The sequence below is a fragment of the Protopterus annectens genome, chromosome 16.part0, assembly GCF_019279795.1.
Source record: "Protopterus annectens isolate FY-2018-M chromosome 16.part0, PAN1.0, whole genome shotgun sequence".
NCBI lineage: Eukaryota > Metazoa > Chordata > Ceratodontiformes > Protopteridae > Protopterus > Protopterus annectens.
The window spans coordinates 678,867,611-678,884,605 of NC_056750.1; the positions used below are offsets into that span (position 1 = coordinate 678,867,611).

The 16,995-nt window shown below is 36.7% G+C and overlaps 1 protein-coding gene across 1 annotated transcript in view; it reads left to right on the forward strand.

Annotated features, from left to right (window-relative positions):
- Window positions 1-16,995, forward strand: part of CACNA1B (calcium voltage-gated channel subunit alpha1 B) — a 3,578,581-nt gene that overhangs the window by 3,022,202 nt on the left and 539,384 nt on the right. The window contains exon 40 of the mRNA XM_044058770.1: window positions 10,556-10,652. Coding sequence (XP_043914705.1) covers window positions 10,556-10,652 — 97 coding nt within the window. The remainder of the gene's footprint in view (window positions 1-10,555; window positions 10,653-16,995) is intronic.

Here is a 16,995-nt window from a genome sequence, read left to right on the forward strand (position 1 = left end):
TGAGCATCATAAGCATTTATAGCAAAAGACGTGCCTGTATTATTATACATTATAGCTTAAAACTAAGGTGACATGCTTCATTTCATACCCGCTAGATATCTATGGCTTCCATCGTCACCATATAGTGCCTGTTGTGCTAACTAATAGAGTACGTATTGACATTAATGCTATCTGCTCCGATAGTAAATATGCGAACAATAATTATACACATAAGCGATGTTGCTCCCAAGAGCTATGTGCGCATTATAGTAAATGCGCTCTTTGGTACGCTACTATTCCATAATTACATGAAGAAAATAACAATATGAACATTAATGTTGAACCTTAAAGACTTCTGTAGTCACCTAGATGTCTATTACATTCTTTCTACTAGGGACTATAGTGACAATATACATGACTGCTCCAAATTTATATAGGACTTATATGCATGTGTTAACATAGCATAAGCACATTGGTGTATTTCAAAAGTTTGAAGATGCCGATGGTTGAAACATTAGGAAGGTATCCTATGAAAATGTCAAACTCTGTTACATCATTGTGATCGTGGGCAGTTAAATGTGCTGCTGTATTTCACACTTGGAGTGAGCATGTAGTCCTTTCTAGTGCATTCCTAAGCAGTGGGTCTAGTACAAAGGGGAGAATACCTTGTACATGGAGTAATCAGAAAAGAGGATGGTACTATGGTGAATGACAGTTAAATCTGAAATGTTATTGGGGTTATACGTGCAGTTTAAAAGATAACATGCAGGGAACTGAATTGAGCAAGTCTTGGTCTTTTTTTTTTCAGGATCCAAGTCAGAGATGGCTAAGCTCTTATGGCCTGTTAAAATCTGAACCAGATCTGGCAGTGAAAAATACAGAAAAATTTAATATTTGCGTAGTGTATGAAAAATATGTCACTTTTGTCTACAGTATTTCTATTCATACTTCATAAGAACACACAAGTTAAATGATGCAGATACATGGCCAAGTTTATCAGACTAAAAATTCAAGTGCACGTTTTCTTTGTGACCCAAAGGTGATAGTATCCAAATCGCTATAAAGCTTTAGGCACCCATCCATAAGGTCCATTTCTCATTAACCTTAATATTATAGAAAATTTCTGAAAAACAATGTATCTTGACTGTCAGCTACAAAATGTACTTACCTGGTAGATACCACTGTAAAGATGCCCACATTTATATTATGCAGTTTAATAAATGTGCCATCTATAGACCCATAAGTCTCACTAGTCTCATGTGCAATGCCATGAAAAGAATTATGATGGAAATGATCAATAATGACATAAGAAATTTGCAAATACCGGACCCAACCCATTTTAGTATCCTCAAGGGCAGGTCATGCCTACTCAGCTTTGTGAACTTCTTTGAGAAAGTCACCAAAGCAATTGATGAGGACGGAATAGTTCACACTGCCTGCCTTGACCTGGCTAAGGAGTTTGTCAAACTCAAGAGTTTATGTATCAACTCTTATATCACCTGGTGGATAGCCAACTGGCTCACAGACTGACCCAGGAAATTACAACTGGGAATCCACATTTTTGAAGAGGCAGTCACAAGCAGAGTCCCTCAGGTATCAGTCCTGGGACCACTCCTTTTGGAATTTTCTTCTCTTTAGTCAAGGCCTTTGGCCTCTGGATGACTAAATTTGCACAAGATTGCAAATTAGGAGCAGTCATAGAATCCCCTACTGTTCTATGTCCTTCAGGAAGAGCTGTCACAGGTAAACGATTAGTATTACAGCCATTGACTAATACTAAATTCCAATAAGCGCATAACAGTATCCTTCTGAGAAGCTAACTGCCACTGGTAACGACCATATTGACAACAAACCCCAAAGAGGTGACCCACTAGTTAGTGACTTGGGCACACACAGAGTCAGTAGTCTATCTGTTGACCATCATGTTTTTACAGTAGTGAGGAAATCATTCTATGTTTTGCGATTTATAAACAAAGGTATAGCATCTAGGTCCAGTGAAGTCATTGTTCCACTGTATTCAACCTTCATTAGATATGCCATTGAGTACATTGCCTCCACTGGTATGTACCTATCCAGGTACATTCAACAATTGGAATATCCACAGAGGTTCCTCACTGAGAGAGTACAGGGCATAAGTAACATGTCCTGTGCAGACCGCCTCAAAGCCCTATCCCTGTATTCTGTCTCCTACAGACTTTTGAGGGGAAATCAATGCCTGGCATAGAGGGCATTGTGAGACCCCACTCTAATGGACCTCCTGTATACCCTCAAAACATATAGCATCAGAAATACTTATTCTAAAGACTTAACCCTTGCCTGTCATATAAATGGCACCTGCTGAAGAGACAGGTATGTATCCCAGAGACTACCCCTTCTCTGGAACAGGCTCTGCACCCAAGTGAAGCAAAATGTATCCCTAACCCTATTCATGTAACTTGAAAAAAATCGATGGAGAACAGGCAATTCATCCATGGTTTACCATCTTGTCTGTAATGGACACGAGCAGCCTATAAATGTTTCATCTCCCAGGCCCCTGCTTGTAAATGATTCATCTCCCAGGCCCCTGCTTGTAAATGATTCATCTCCCAGGCCCCTGCTTGTAAATGATTCATCTCCCAGGCCCCTGCTTGTAAATGATTCATCTCCCAGGCCCCTGCTTGTAAATGATTCATCTCCCAGGCCCCTGCTTGTAAATGTTTCATCTCCCAGGCCCCTGCTTGTAAATGATTCATCTCCCAGGCCCCTGCTTGTAAATGATTCATCTCCCAGGCCCCTGCTTGTAAATGATTCATCTCCCATGCCCCTGCTTGTAAATGTTTCATCTCCCAGGCCCCTGCTTGTAAATGATTCATCTCCCAGGCCCCTGCTTGTAAATGTTTCATCTCCCAGGCCCCTGCTTGTAAATGATTCATCTCCCAGGCCCCTGCTTGTAAATGATTCATCTCCCAGGCCCCTGCTTGTAAATGATTCATCTCCCAGGCCCCTGCTTGTAAATGATTCATCTCCCAGGCCCCTGCTTGTAAATGATTCATCTCCCAGGCCCCTGCTTGTAAATGTTTCATCTCCCAGGCCCCTGCTTGTAAATGTTTCATCTCCCAGGCCCCTGCTTGTAAATGTTTCATCTCCCAGGCCCCTGCTTGTAAATGATTCATCTCCCAGGCCCCTGCTTGTAAATGATTCATCTCCCAGGCCCCTGCTTGTAAATGATTCCTCTCCCAGGCCCCTGCTTGTAAATGATTCCTCTCCCAGGCCCCTGCTTGTAAATGATTCCTCTCCCAGGCCCCTGCTTGTAAATGATTCATCTCCCAGGCCCCTGCTTGTAAATGATTCATCTCCCAGGCCCCTGCTTGTAAATGATTCATCTCCCAGGCCCCTGCTTGTAAATGATTCATCTCCCATGCCCCTGCTTGTAAATGATTCATCTCCCAGGCCCCTGCTTGTAAATGATTCATCTCCCAGGCCCCTGCTTGTAAATGTTTCATCTCCCAGGCCCCTGCTTGTAAATGTTTCATCTCCCATGCCCCTGCTTGTAAATGATTCATCTCCCAGGCCCCTGCTTGTAAATGATTCATCTCCCAGGCCACTGCTTGTAAATGATTCATCTCCCAGGCCCCTGCTTGTAAATGATTCATCTCCCATGCCCCTGCTTGTAAATGTTTCATCTCACAAGCTCCTGCTTACACTTATCAAGGGTACCAGAACTTGTCAGAATGTGGTATTCATGGCTAGGCTTTAAAACGCCCTTGTGGCATTATCCGAGTAGACACTTATGAACCTAAAACCTGATGGTCCATGAAAACGAAGTGCAATGGTAGGTAATGAAAAAAGCTTTCTGAAATGCTGGCTTTAATACTTATATAAAATGTTATGTCAAGAATGTTATATAAACTGTAATAGAAATGCTGCCTTGTGTAGTGGAAAAAAAAATGTTTTCCTTCTGGTTCAATGAGGACTTAGTACACTTTATTTATTTTATTTTATTTATTTTTTAATCTGACTGCAAGCCACAGGTAGAAATTGGGAGCGATGCCAGACTGACAACAAAAGTCCACTGAAACACTGGATTTCTTGCCTGTATGTGAGAGACTATATATTAGTCCCCTTAAGGCAACTTACAATAACAAAAATCTGGAATTTCTAATAAACTTGAGTACAAAATGTAGAGTCACGGGAATGTGCCTCTCCTGACTGAGTACACCATATGTGACTTTGAACTCATGACACAGATAATGGCCACAATGTTTTTTGAGCAGATAATGCCCCTGCAACAAATCGTATTACTAGTCCTTCATAATTCTACAAATGCCCCTGGCTGTCATATATTGCTTGCCCTCCAAAAGGGGGATCCACTTTCTGTACACGTCTTATGTCTTACAGAGAATATGAAAGACACAGCCACAGCAGTAAAATGGTTCAGCCTGCTGCTGTTAAACACACACATATCCCCTGAAAGACGTATCATTTTTGTATGTCTTTCATGCAGTATTGAACTTTTGCTTTCATATACGGAGAGCCAAAGCACTCCTACCCCAAAAAGACAGCCACTGTCTTACACACCTCTAAAGTTTAACTGTGAGGAAAATGAAAAAGCAATGACCACTGTAATATACTGTGCAGGGAATGTCCCAGCTAAATGTGCCCCTTCTTTGTACATTATTTTTCACTATAAAATCATCACAAATATAGTTGCCATATTGCTTTTTGACATATGATTTCCCTCCAGCAAACCATTAACCCCCCCCTTCCCAACAAATGGTGCAAACACCAATGGATGTTTATTTAAGAGCTGTGGGAACACAGCCCCCGTACAGCATCTAGGACTTGACAGACTCCTGTGAGAAATAAGGGAGATATTTATAAAGACAAGGTACACTAAAGTTACACCAAATTGCTACAAATAACCAGCACAAGCCTTTGCTTTCAGACAAGCAAGCAACTCATAGCCACTATTTATGCATATATATGATGTGCAGTTCTTCTGGGAAGACAGTGAAAGGCATAGTTGCTTTAATAATGAATTTCAACCTGTTTTTAGAGATGTGTACTGCCCCCTGGGTTAACCTAATCATATAACTGTCATCTGATTTTACAACATACTCTGATTCCTTACCCACTATCACCTTTTGTGACATACTGACCTTCAGCTAGTTTAATCACTTTGGTCTGTTTTCACAATTACCTGCCTCCCTATCTCTCTCCCCAAAATATACCCTGTTTTGGTGTATTCCTCTGACCTTAGGTTGTTACAAAAGTGCACACTAACATTTCACCCTCTAGCACCATACACTATTCCTATAGCCACTAGGTACAGAAAAAAAATACAGACTTTACCTTGTAGTTTGTCCACCCTTACTGCCCTACAAGTCCATCCTTATAAACACTGCTTACTTTGCAACTGGAAACAGAAAGCAGAAGGGAAGAATAATTAATTACGTAAAGGATAACTCTGTGCTGATAATTCTCTTTATTCTACTTCCCCAGTTGAGAACACATTTCTCCAGTCTAGTCACTAAGCCAGTACTGGGTTGCTTGCAAAAAAAACTGTAACAAACACTTGCAGTAAAACAAGCCACAAATGCTTTAAAGAAAAAAGTAATCCACTATTGTTTCTCTTGACTGCAAGAGCTCAAGCAATAAGTCACTCTTGTGATGGACCAGGCATTTACATTATCTTCCTGAGAGCACTCTGGTACTGCTTCTAAAGAAGCTTCAGCCAACCACAGTTCTCAAATAAATGGACCAGACTTAGCAGAGAGCAGTCACAGCCTGCAGATCTAGACAAAATTTTGGCTTTTGCAAAAAAAAAAATGCCAACAGCTGTTTGGAATCACCTCCTACTGAAGCTTTAGCCAGTTATACCTCAGAGATACAACCCTGTGTACAGCTCCAGTCTGACTCATTAACCAAAAAAAAAAAAATGCCCCAGTTCATTCTTCTGTGTCTTCCTACTTCTACGCCATGAGGTAAAGTTGAACTTTCTTCTCAAGCCTGAGCCTGGCTAGGGACTGTGCTGGCTCATTCACCACTAGATGGTCTTTAAAGAGTATGGGTACTGGTGTGCTAAGGAGTACCTGCCCTCATACATGCTTGAAATGGAAATGTGCAAGCAGACATTAACTTAAGAGCAAAGAAATAGTTTAAAATGCCATTGTTTGTTAATGAAAATACAGTAGCATCTTTTTTCCTCAGAGGCTCAGTTCATTTGTTATCCAGAAAAGCAGTAGTCCAATTTATGAACAAGCCATGTAGGAAACTCATGATTGGTTCTATACTATATATTAGCAGCTTACAAGAAGTAGATAGATCTCTGTGGAAGTTGATGCAGAGTAGGAAAAGGTAGGAAATGCATAATGTAAACCAGAAAGAGAACCTGTAGCAAAAGAAACAGTCACTATGACCCAGGAGTGAAATTAAACAAATGCAACACAGAGAGACTGCCAGACACTGTGCAACTGAAGAGAGATTTGAAGATGCAGTGCATATATGTAAAACACTACCTTTACACAAATGGATCTTAAAATTTAAAGCACAATTGTCAGAGAAACCTTATTAAATAAAGGTAACATGCATACCAACAGCTGAAAGAAGTGATGGGGACAAGGGAGCATTACTTCTTAAACAAGTATTTTTCAGTTCTTGGGAGATGCCATCAAAATGACTACCCCTGTGATTTTTTTTAAGGATACAAAAAGCATTTTGCCAACTAAATTACTTTAAAATTAGGGATAATTTTTGCTTCTATGTATGTGTGTTTATGTTCTTGGAATTCCCAATAGAATCATTACTGTTGTAAATAATTTTCAGGCAGTTTTATCTAAAAAAAAAAAAAACAAAAGCAATGCTCAGGTTTGTGAAACACCTTGCTAACTGAAATGCAAGTCTCTTCATTTGGCTTGTTCAACTGCAAGAACTCATTTGATTTGTGACTAAGTGTTATCACCAGCTTATTAACTGGACTATGCATTATCAAGCAGTAGTTTTCCGGAAGGGTCCTTGAAATGACTCGGACTATTATAAAAAATTCACAAACCAAAATCCCATACAATTACAATATTATAACCTATACAACAACCAATTACTTAAACTGGGTAAAGGAGGCATGTTACATTAAAATATATCACACAGCTTACAATTGTCATCCAAAAACTACTAAATATAAAATTCAAACTACAATACGTAAGTGAAATGCATGCATAAATTAAAATAAAATAAAGCACAGATGCACATTTTATCAGTGCAATAATCTATGAGGGTGTGTACATTAATATATGTATAAAACATACAGTCAGGTGCCTTGGAGTACCTGTACAATACACACACACATGCATGTATTATTATCTATGTACACATATTTATATATATATATATGTGTATATATATATATATATATATATATATATATATATTTCTATGTGTGTGTGTATATATATATATTTCTATGTGTGTGTGTGTATATATATATATATATATATATATATATATATATATATATTTCTGTTTGTGTGTGTATGTATGTATATATATATATATATATATATATATATATTTATGTATATATATATATATATATATATATATATATACACACACACACACACACACACACACACACACACACACATATATACATATAAGCAAACTGTGAACGCTCATAAGATCAAACACAGCCAAAACGATAATTTAACACTGACGTACGAAACTTAAAAAAAAAATAATAATTTTTGGGCCGCCCCCCCCCCCTGCTAATTATATATACTAACTCTGAGATTACACAGCAGTGGGCTAAGAGCAAATTCCTGTACCTTGCCACAGCATGATCCAATGCAAAACCCTGCCAGCAGAAACTCAGTATAACAGAACAGTTTCTCACATGAGCATTTGCTTTTTTTACAGTAGTAAAAAGCATTCACTCTTGCCAAGTCTTTTATGTGCATGTATATATATATATATATATATATATATATATATATTATATATATATATATGGCTCCCCTTCAAAACATCTAAAACCCATAACATCTAAAATTCTAACATCAAAACCATAACATCTAAAACATATAACATTTGAATTGTCCATCATAATATTGAACACTACAAATCACATGAAAACAACATCCCATCCACATATAACAACACCAAACTAACAAACACACTTTTTATTATGTTTCTGCAGAGGGGCAAGCCCCCCTGCACTCCCATGTGGGGGACTCTGACCCCTCCCCCATAAATTAAATATACCAACTCCGAGATCGCACTACAGTGGGGAAAAGTTGATTTCCTAACCCCACTGTATCGCAATCACCATAAAGAATGTGTACATAATGTCTATATCACTTACCTGTATGGCCTAAAAAACACATACAGAGTGGCAAAGTAAACACTGTATAAATACTATAAATTCCTACACTATATAAATATTAACTATAGAAATAAAAACTACAAAATATCATAGTGATACCACAAGATTTTTATGATGCACTTTAACATATTATACATTTTTAGATATTCTGAAATTCGATGTTATGGGTTTTAGATGTTTTAGATTTTAGATGTTATGGTCTCGATGTTTTGATTTTAGGTGTTTTGAAGGGGAACTATAAATAAATAAATATATATATATATATATATATATATATATATATATATATATATATATATACACACATATAGCATGTGATGATAATCATATAGAGATATTTATATATTTTTCAGAATACATACTGTAGGTGGAGTAACTGACAAAAAAAAAGTGGGCAACCTGGAGGGCATACAGACTTTTCCCAAACAGCACCTGGAAAAAATACTCTAAGGTGTCAGTTCTACCTTTTGCACTTCTGTGTGATATGTAAAAGCTGTCGAAAGAACATGTAATGTTGAACATGACAGGATATTAGAGAGGCACCTTTGCAATTGCTTTAAAAATACATATCTCAATTTTTATGAATGAATGTATTTACAGCTGTTTTAAGACCATTTTTCTACCTTATACCAATGGATTGATGAAATAAGGCCTGGCTGCCTCATGACCCTGAAATGGGTTCAAAAAATAATCCGAAAATCAATGAATAAGTACCTATTAAATTGTCTGCATGCATATTTAAGCTACTGAGTTACTTTCCTTTATCCCCCTCCCTATAACTTATTTATTCCTCATGAGGTGAGATCCAGCCCATTTGTAGATTGTGGCAACATCCTTCTGTACCATTAATTTCACGGTCTCCGCAAAGGCCTTTGAGGCCAATATTTCCCCAATGAGGTAAGAGTCTAGTCTGGACAGTGGATTATTATCCATACAGAGGTGGAGCCATATGCATGCAAGCAAACACACACACACATGCTACGTGCAGTTCCACAGCCTTCAGGTAGAGGTTAGTGTTGCAGAACATCTTGCCTACTCCCACGGACAGAATGGGCGAGTCAACAACAGACACACTTACCTTCTCTTGCCTTCGCCCTTCCAGCACCCAAACTGACTGTCAAACCTAGATCATCTTGGTCATAGTTAGGGTTTTATCCCACTACATCACAGGGCTGTGGCCTTGATTATACATACATTTATAAGGTTTAGAGCTAGTAATCCTAACATAAGATCAGTTGGTACAGTTGCTAGCCTGTCCCTGTGATATACCCTTGGCACAAATTTACTAAATCTCATCATTCTGGAATAAAAAGACTCCAGGAAAGGTCAGATATGGTTTAATATTTCATTAACATAGAATTGATGTCAGGACATCTTATATTTCTATAAATGCCATAGATTGTTTGTAGACTAAGAAATTAGTATTTAAAAGTTTTGCATGGCTTCTATGCGCATCCTTGTTAAGTGCATTTAACATTTTCATTTTGGTATGCTGATTTGCATCCACCAGCAGAGGTTTGTATTTACTCCTGATACATCAGATTAAATCCTTTATACAATACCAAAACTAACTTACTGTAGCAGTATATGTTCATAAGCTCAGTTCTTATTTAAAACAAAAAAAAACAGTGCTATGTTTAAAATATATCAGTAATAAATAAAATATGAAAAATCAGAAGATGTTAGCAATGTTTTATTGATAAGAACCATGGCAATGAGATTTGTCGCTGACTTGTAAATGTTGAGATTCAAGTCATTCCTTATGCACCTGCTTAATTAATATGCCATATGAAATTACATTTTATTTGAAATGCATTATGGTATTGCTTCTGATAACACTGCTGTTGATGTCTACATTTTTGATATATATGTTTTATACATTAATTAAGTAACAGCATGATTTGTTCAGAATTATCTGCTGGTAAGAACAGGGATTCTTTAATGATTGTTTTATGTATCTACTCTAACTACAGGGAAAATCTAAGCTTATGAAAACTGCAGCAAATCAAGACCAGTTTTAATCATGATGTTCTATATGTATTTATTTGTATATAAATTGCTATATATAAAATGGTAGACCTGTGTATAAGAAAATATATGTGAGCTCTTGGCAGTCCCTTAAATCAAGAATTGAAATTCTGTCACTTCCAAGGATTACCTGAATTTTAAAGTTCATGCCTTACTATTTTTTTTTAACATGTAATATTCTTTTTCCAGTGGCCGGATTCATTATAAGGATATGTACAATTTATTGCGTGTTATCTCACCACCCCTTGGCTTAGGAAAGAAGTGCCCTCCTAGGGTGGCATACAAGGTTTGAAATAGCCAAAATCATACTGATTAACTGGTTCTGCCAAACAAACTAACTGGATTGTGCCTGATCAAGAATGTTTGACCATTGCCTGAAGAGGAATGATTGACTGTTGCATATTTGAACATTATTAGTTTGTTTGTTTCTTCACTCCTTGGTGAGCTTATGCAGACAGACCTAAAGGTTTCTAAGACTTTTAAAATAAAATTCTTCTGTGTTTTAAATCATACCCCTAAATTAAAGACCTAGGTACAAACAGCAATCCCAGGTAACTGTAGTTTGAAATTATGTGAGAAAAAATTTAATTCTGGACTTCTCATTCATTTATATGTTTTGTGACTACTTTATAACAAAATTATATTCTATGTCAAATAACAGTGTAGAAACCATGGAAGTGTAACAAATGCTGCTAGCGATAGAGTGAATCGTCTCAGGCTTTATTTGCATACATTTACATGGACTATGACAACTATTTTATCTATTTTCTTTATCCCCATAACTTTTGACACCACTGTGTTTACATTTTATTCACCTACACCCAAAACCAAAACATCTTGTCTTCTTAAATTGAAAGATTTGTTAGCTCAAGACATCTTGTTAAAGTTGCAGTGTTAAAAACAAAAACTCCGTCATTTAAATAATTGGTATTTACATGTGACAGAAGACAATGAATGTAGTCATATGAGCTAAAGCTAAAAATGTGAAACAACAAAAATGTAATGTTAGCTGACCTTCTGACAGCTGTTCAGCTGTGCAAACTTTGGCTTGTTAATTTTTCAACATTCATTTTTTTTTAATAAAGAATGCCTCCTTTTATGAAGGATGCAAACAAATGTTATCTCCTCCTCGTACCCATATACCTTAATGGTAAAGGGCCTCATGTCCTGAGTACACTCAAAATATTTTCGGGAGTGGGATACAAGATATATAAAACAGACTCATGCACCCTGCAAAATACTGTTCTATATGTAAAACGTGGGGAAAAGATTGCAAAACACTCTTCCAACGTGGCACTCACATTTTTGTTTCTAGAAAGAAACTACCTCAATGGATAAAAGAAGACTTTTTTTTGCCTCTTTTAACCCCAGTTGTTATAATGGTTTTCCTATTGTGTGTAGAGTATTCTATCTGTTAGCATCAGTTTAGACCATAAAATTGAAATGCATAGTTATCTTTTAATAAAAATGCTGTAAACAGTGTAAAAGATTCAGCATGTGGTAAAGTTCTAGCTCAGCAATGTGGAAGACTTTAATATGCTAATAATATCCAAATTGTGGGATTAAATGTTACTGTAATCCTTTTGTTTCTTATTGCCTCTAGAAAATCTGCAGCTAGAAAGGTAAGGGGCACTGTAGCTATAGAGTCATAATGAGTTAAATGCAAGCCATTCTATTACTCAACAATATTGATGTGCAGTGTCACGTAGTCATAGATGTGGCATAAGACAGTACTATACCACACATGGATGGGGGATGCCCTGTGTTGCTTTCTTTATTTTTGATTACTTCTAATGGCTGTTTTTACTTTTTAAAGTGTTATTTATTAGCAGAATCCACTGAACACATACTTTTTGCCATATTGATAATTTCACTTTTAATTTAATGGCATTTTTTGTCAAGCAATGTTGTAAATAAATTGCATATCTTGATATAACATAATACTCTTGGGTGTTAATTTCAGTATAAATGAATAAGCTAGAAAAGCACTCGGACAGCCGTTTACACCCCAGGAACTTTTATTGACACAGCACAGAACAGTATAACGCTGATCATTTAACAGTACATTTTCGTCCAAGACTTCATCACTTCTGATGAAGTCTTGGATGAAAATGTACTGTTAAGTGATCAGCATTATACTGTTCTTTGCTGTGTCAATCAAAGTTCCTGGAGAATAAATGGCTGTCCAAGTGCTTTTCTGGCTTATTGAGGACTATTTTCAGCACTCTGTCCATTTTTGGTGATATTTTGTGCTCAGTATAAATGAACTTTGGATAGTACTCTAGTTACAGGACAACAAAAGGAAATCTAATACAAATGTATAAAAAGTGTAATGTTACAACATTAATAGTGCAATGTCATTACTAAACACAGAGTTGCATTATCAGTAATGCATCATTAACAGTAAACACAACAGTATATTCTCGTTAGTGCAGTATCCTTACAAAGCACATTATTAAATCATTAGTAGTGAATCATCATCATTAACTAAAGCAGTACATACCATTACATCATCTGTATATCATCAATAGTGCAGTGTCACCCTTAAGCACATTGTAATGTTATCAGTATGCATAGCAATGCATTAGGAGCACGACATCATCAGTTTGCTTAACATTATATATCATCATTGCAGTGTCCTTGCTAAACATAATCAGCTGTACAGTGTAATCATTCATCAAAGAATTACATTCATAGTAATGCGGCATTATCACTAAGCAAAGTAGCACTTCATCAGTGGAATTTTATGACCCTGAATAGCATTTTGTCATCAACAAGAACTGTTTTACATCAGCAAAATATTGTGTGTTGGGGGCTACAAGACTATTATAGAAGTTCATTTATGCTGAAATTAACACCCAAGAGAAATGTTATATCAGAATGTGCGATCCTTAAGCATAACATTAGATTGTCAGTAGTACAGCATCAACATTAAGCCTAGCAATTATATCATCAGCAGTGCAGTGTCATCACTAAGCATAGTACTGCATCAGCAGAGTAGCATCAACACATTAGACCATCAGTTGTGCAATGTCGTCAATAAGTACAGCAATACATTACACTAAGCATAGAGCTACATTATCAGCAATGTGTTGTCATCACTAAGCATGACATTACATCATCAGTGAAAATGTTGATTAACAGCATCAATTTGTTGTTGGTACTACATCATAAGCCAGCATACCTTTACATTACTAGAAGTATAGCATCATCAAATGTAAAATGCCATCATTCAAACTGCTCTGTCAGAAAGAATAGCATTACCTCATTTGCTGTGCAGTTGAGACTAGTAAGCATGGCATTATAATAGTGCAGTATCAACTTTCAGCACAACACAACATCATCATCCATTTAGTGACATCATTAACATTTGCTTATATCATAACTAGTGCAATATCATAATGAAGCACATTCATACATCACCAATTATATTGTATCATCACTAAGCAAACCTGTGCATATTTGGCAGTGTATCATCAGTAAATACATTACATCTTGTGTATTGCACTGTTATCTCTAGGAAGAGCATTACGTCATCAGTATTGCAGCATTAGCACTATGCATAGTATTGCATCATCAGGAGTGTAATCTCATGACAAAGCAAAGCATTACATCATCAGTAGTTCACTGTAATCATCATTCACATTACATCACCAGTACAGCATGAGCACTAACCACAATGCATCATTAGTGGTGCAACTTCATTTCTAGCCGTATTATTACATTATCAGTAGTGCATCATCATAGTCATCACTAAGCACAGCATTGCATCTTTAGTAATATGGTGTCATTCCAAAGTGCAATATTACATCATGAATAATATACTTAACTTCAAATTATTATATTTGAACAGCAAAATCTCTAAGCATAGCATCACCTCATCAGTAGCACAGTATCATTACTAAGCACAACAATAAATTCACAGTAGTTTGACATCAGTTCACATTGCATTACTTAATCAGAAGTACAACAAAAATGACATAATCACTGCTGCAATGCCATCACAGTTCGTTGCAATAAAGCACCAGTAGCTCACGGTTATCACTAAGCATAACATTACATCATCAGTACGGCAGTGCTTAAATGAGCATACAACTACATCAGTAAGGCAGTATAATTACTAATCATATCATTAATAAACAGTACTGCAGCACTTTCAGTTGCTAAGTTTCTCAGTTGATGGTCATCAGCAGGTAAATTCCTAATTTCTTTCTAGCATCCTTGTTCACATGCCAAGCAAAAAAACAACCAAATGTTTGCCATACACTGAGAGAACCCTAAACTGTAAATAAAACTACCCACCAAGCTCCTGCAAGTGAGGTCATGAAAGGAAGATGCCACTGTGGCTTCTAGTCAGTGAACAACTATAAGTAGTATTTAATATTAAAACATTATGGAGAATGTTTCTGCTGTCACTTATAGATTGCAGCCTTAAAAATAATATAAAATTTATATTGTCATTGTGCAAGTTTTAAAAATACTTCACTGGCATTGACAACCAAGGTAAGAAAATATTCTAAGTACTCCAATATTGAAAAACATGAAGCATTAAAGACATTTTTACTCTTGCTCAGTGGAACCAAACTGTGACAATTCTTGTATTATAAAATATTACCACCTCCATTTCCTGAAAATAAAATGTTAAAATGGCATTTCTTTACATAGCTGATGACTAAATGGCAGTATTAGTGTCATGCAAAGCAGTGACAGTTTAATGATCCATGCCCATATTTTACATCAAAAAGTGAAAAGAGCTTTTTGCTGAAAGAGAAACCTTTTGTCTGTCTCATAAGTCTGCCTGGTAGCATCCCTTGGCATGCTGAATAAAGCATTTTCAGTTCCGAGAAGGTGTCATTCGCATGCTTTGCCATCAATCCTGATGTCAATCATTCCGTATTATACCAGGGTGTAAAGAAAATTAAGGTTTGTCATAAAAGTTATTTCTCTGCAAACACAAAGATGAGAGAGGATATTTGCACAGAAATCCTTCATACCACCTGCTTTCTTTTGGAAATTTTGATTAACCTGGACTTTATTTCCTTTTTTGTTTTTGTTGTTTTCCTTTCCCTCCTGGTTGGTCACTGTCTTTAATGTTTTCTCCTTTCTACCTTCCTTTCACTGTATCCCTTGTTTTTATCTCAACACTTGTGTTTTCAAGTGGGCGCATTACTTACACTGACATGTACGAGATGCTAAGACACATGTCTCCGCCCCTGGGCCTCGGAAAGAAATGCCCCGCAAGAGTTGCCTACAAGGTAGTCAATCATCAGTCCAGCCACAAGCAAAACCTTTGTGTACCTTCATTGAACCTGGTGCTTCTGTAGTGGGTGTCCAAATACTGATATATTTATGTAACTGTGGTATCCCCTCATTAACAATTTGTTTATATGTTTTATTGTATTATTACAAAGAGCCTCCTTGTATGGAAAATATGATGCATAGCATAATGGCTGCACATCTTTTCAATTTGTTATGAGTTTACTATGATCTGCCTTTAGATTTTCCTTCAGAACTGCAATGGTTTGAGCCTCTAAGATTGCTATATATGTAAAGGTGCCATCATCTTGAAAACATTTAATGGCATTTTAAGTTCTAATTTGGCAAACTCCAAGCTACCCAAAATTTTGCCCACTAACAGTTCTTTCAGTTAACTTTGTTGGCATGAGAAATACAAAGACTCACCTTGTACAACTTTTTTATAATCTTGATATTAGTGAAAAGTGCTATCTGTATCTTGAGTGTGGAATTCATGACACATATTTTATTTCAGCATTGCAGATGTGTGCTTACCCATATTTACTTAGGAAAGGGTCAAGCAGTACTCATTAAATGGCTCCATGGTTCCCCCTCCCCCCAGAATTTAATAAATAAGATAAAACTATTCTTTGGTGGCAGAGTGCAGGTCAGAAGCATACCAGTTGGGATGTATAGCAAATTAAAAGTCCAAGAAGCCTGTATTTGGTATGTAAAATAAAAATAACCAAAATAGTACACATGCTGTAGGAACCACTTGGACCTTATATGGCAACATGATGCAGGTGTTTCCTGTCTGTCTGTTATTTTTGGTTATTTGAGATGAGTTGCAGGGCTTGTTAGTACAAAGTTGCTGAAGAATTATAAACCCCCACCATACCCAACCATCTTTTGTTATGTCTCTGGTACCAGTGTAGGAAAAGTACAATCCCGCCCCACTTTTCCCGCTTCTGTTACATCCCTGCCATATTGGCAGAGCATTCCTCCCATCTTTCTTCATGCTTTTTAGCTCCTCATGCTGAATCACTCTTGTAAACTATGCATAACAGTAGTATGAATAAGAAAGCTAAAGAATGAACTGTTATGTGTTCTTTATTTACAAAATAGCTTTCCAGAGGTCAACATCGCATATCCATACATGCATTTATGTGCACACTTTTACTAATATTGCATATGCATATATAGACCAGCCAATTTAACAGAACTGAAAAGCAGATACAGGACAGTGAATTTCAGACAGTAAAAGTGCCTGGAGCTGCAGAACACTAGCCAGCATAATATTTGACTCCAGTGGATTGTGAGTGCATTTTTCAGGGATAAGTTATAGGAGGTGTACACTACATCAGCATGTTTGTTGCTGTTCAGCTACTTTGTAC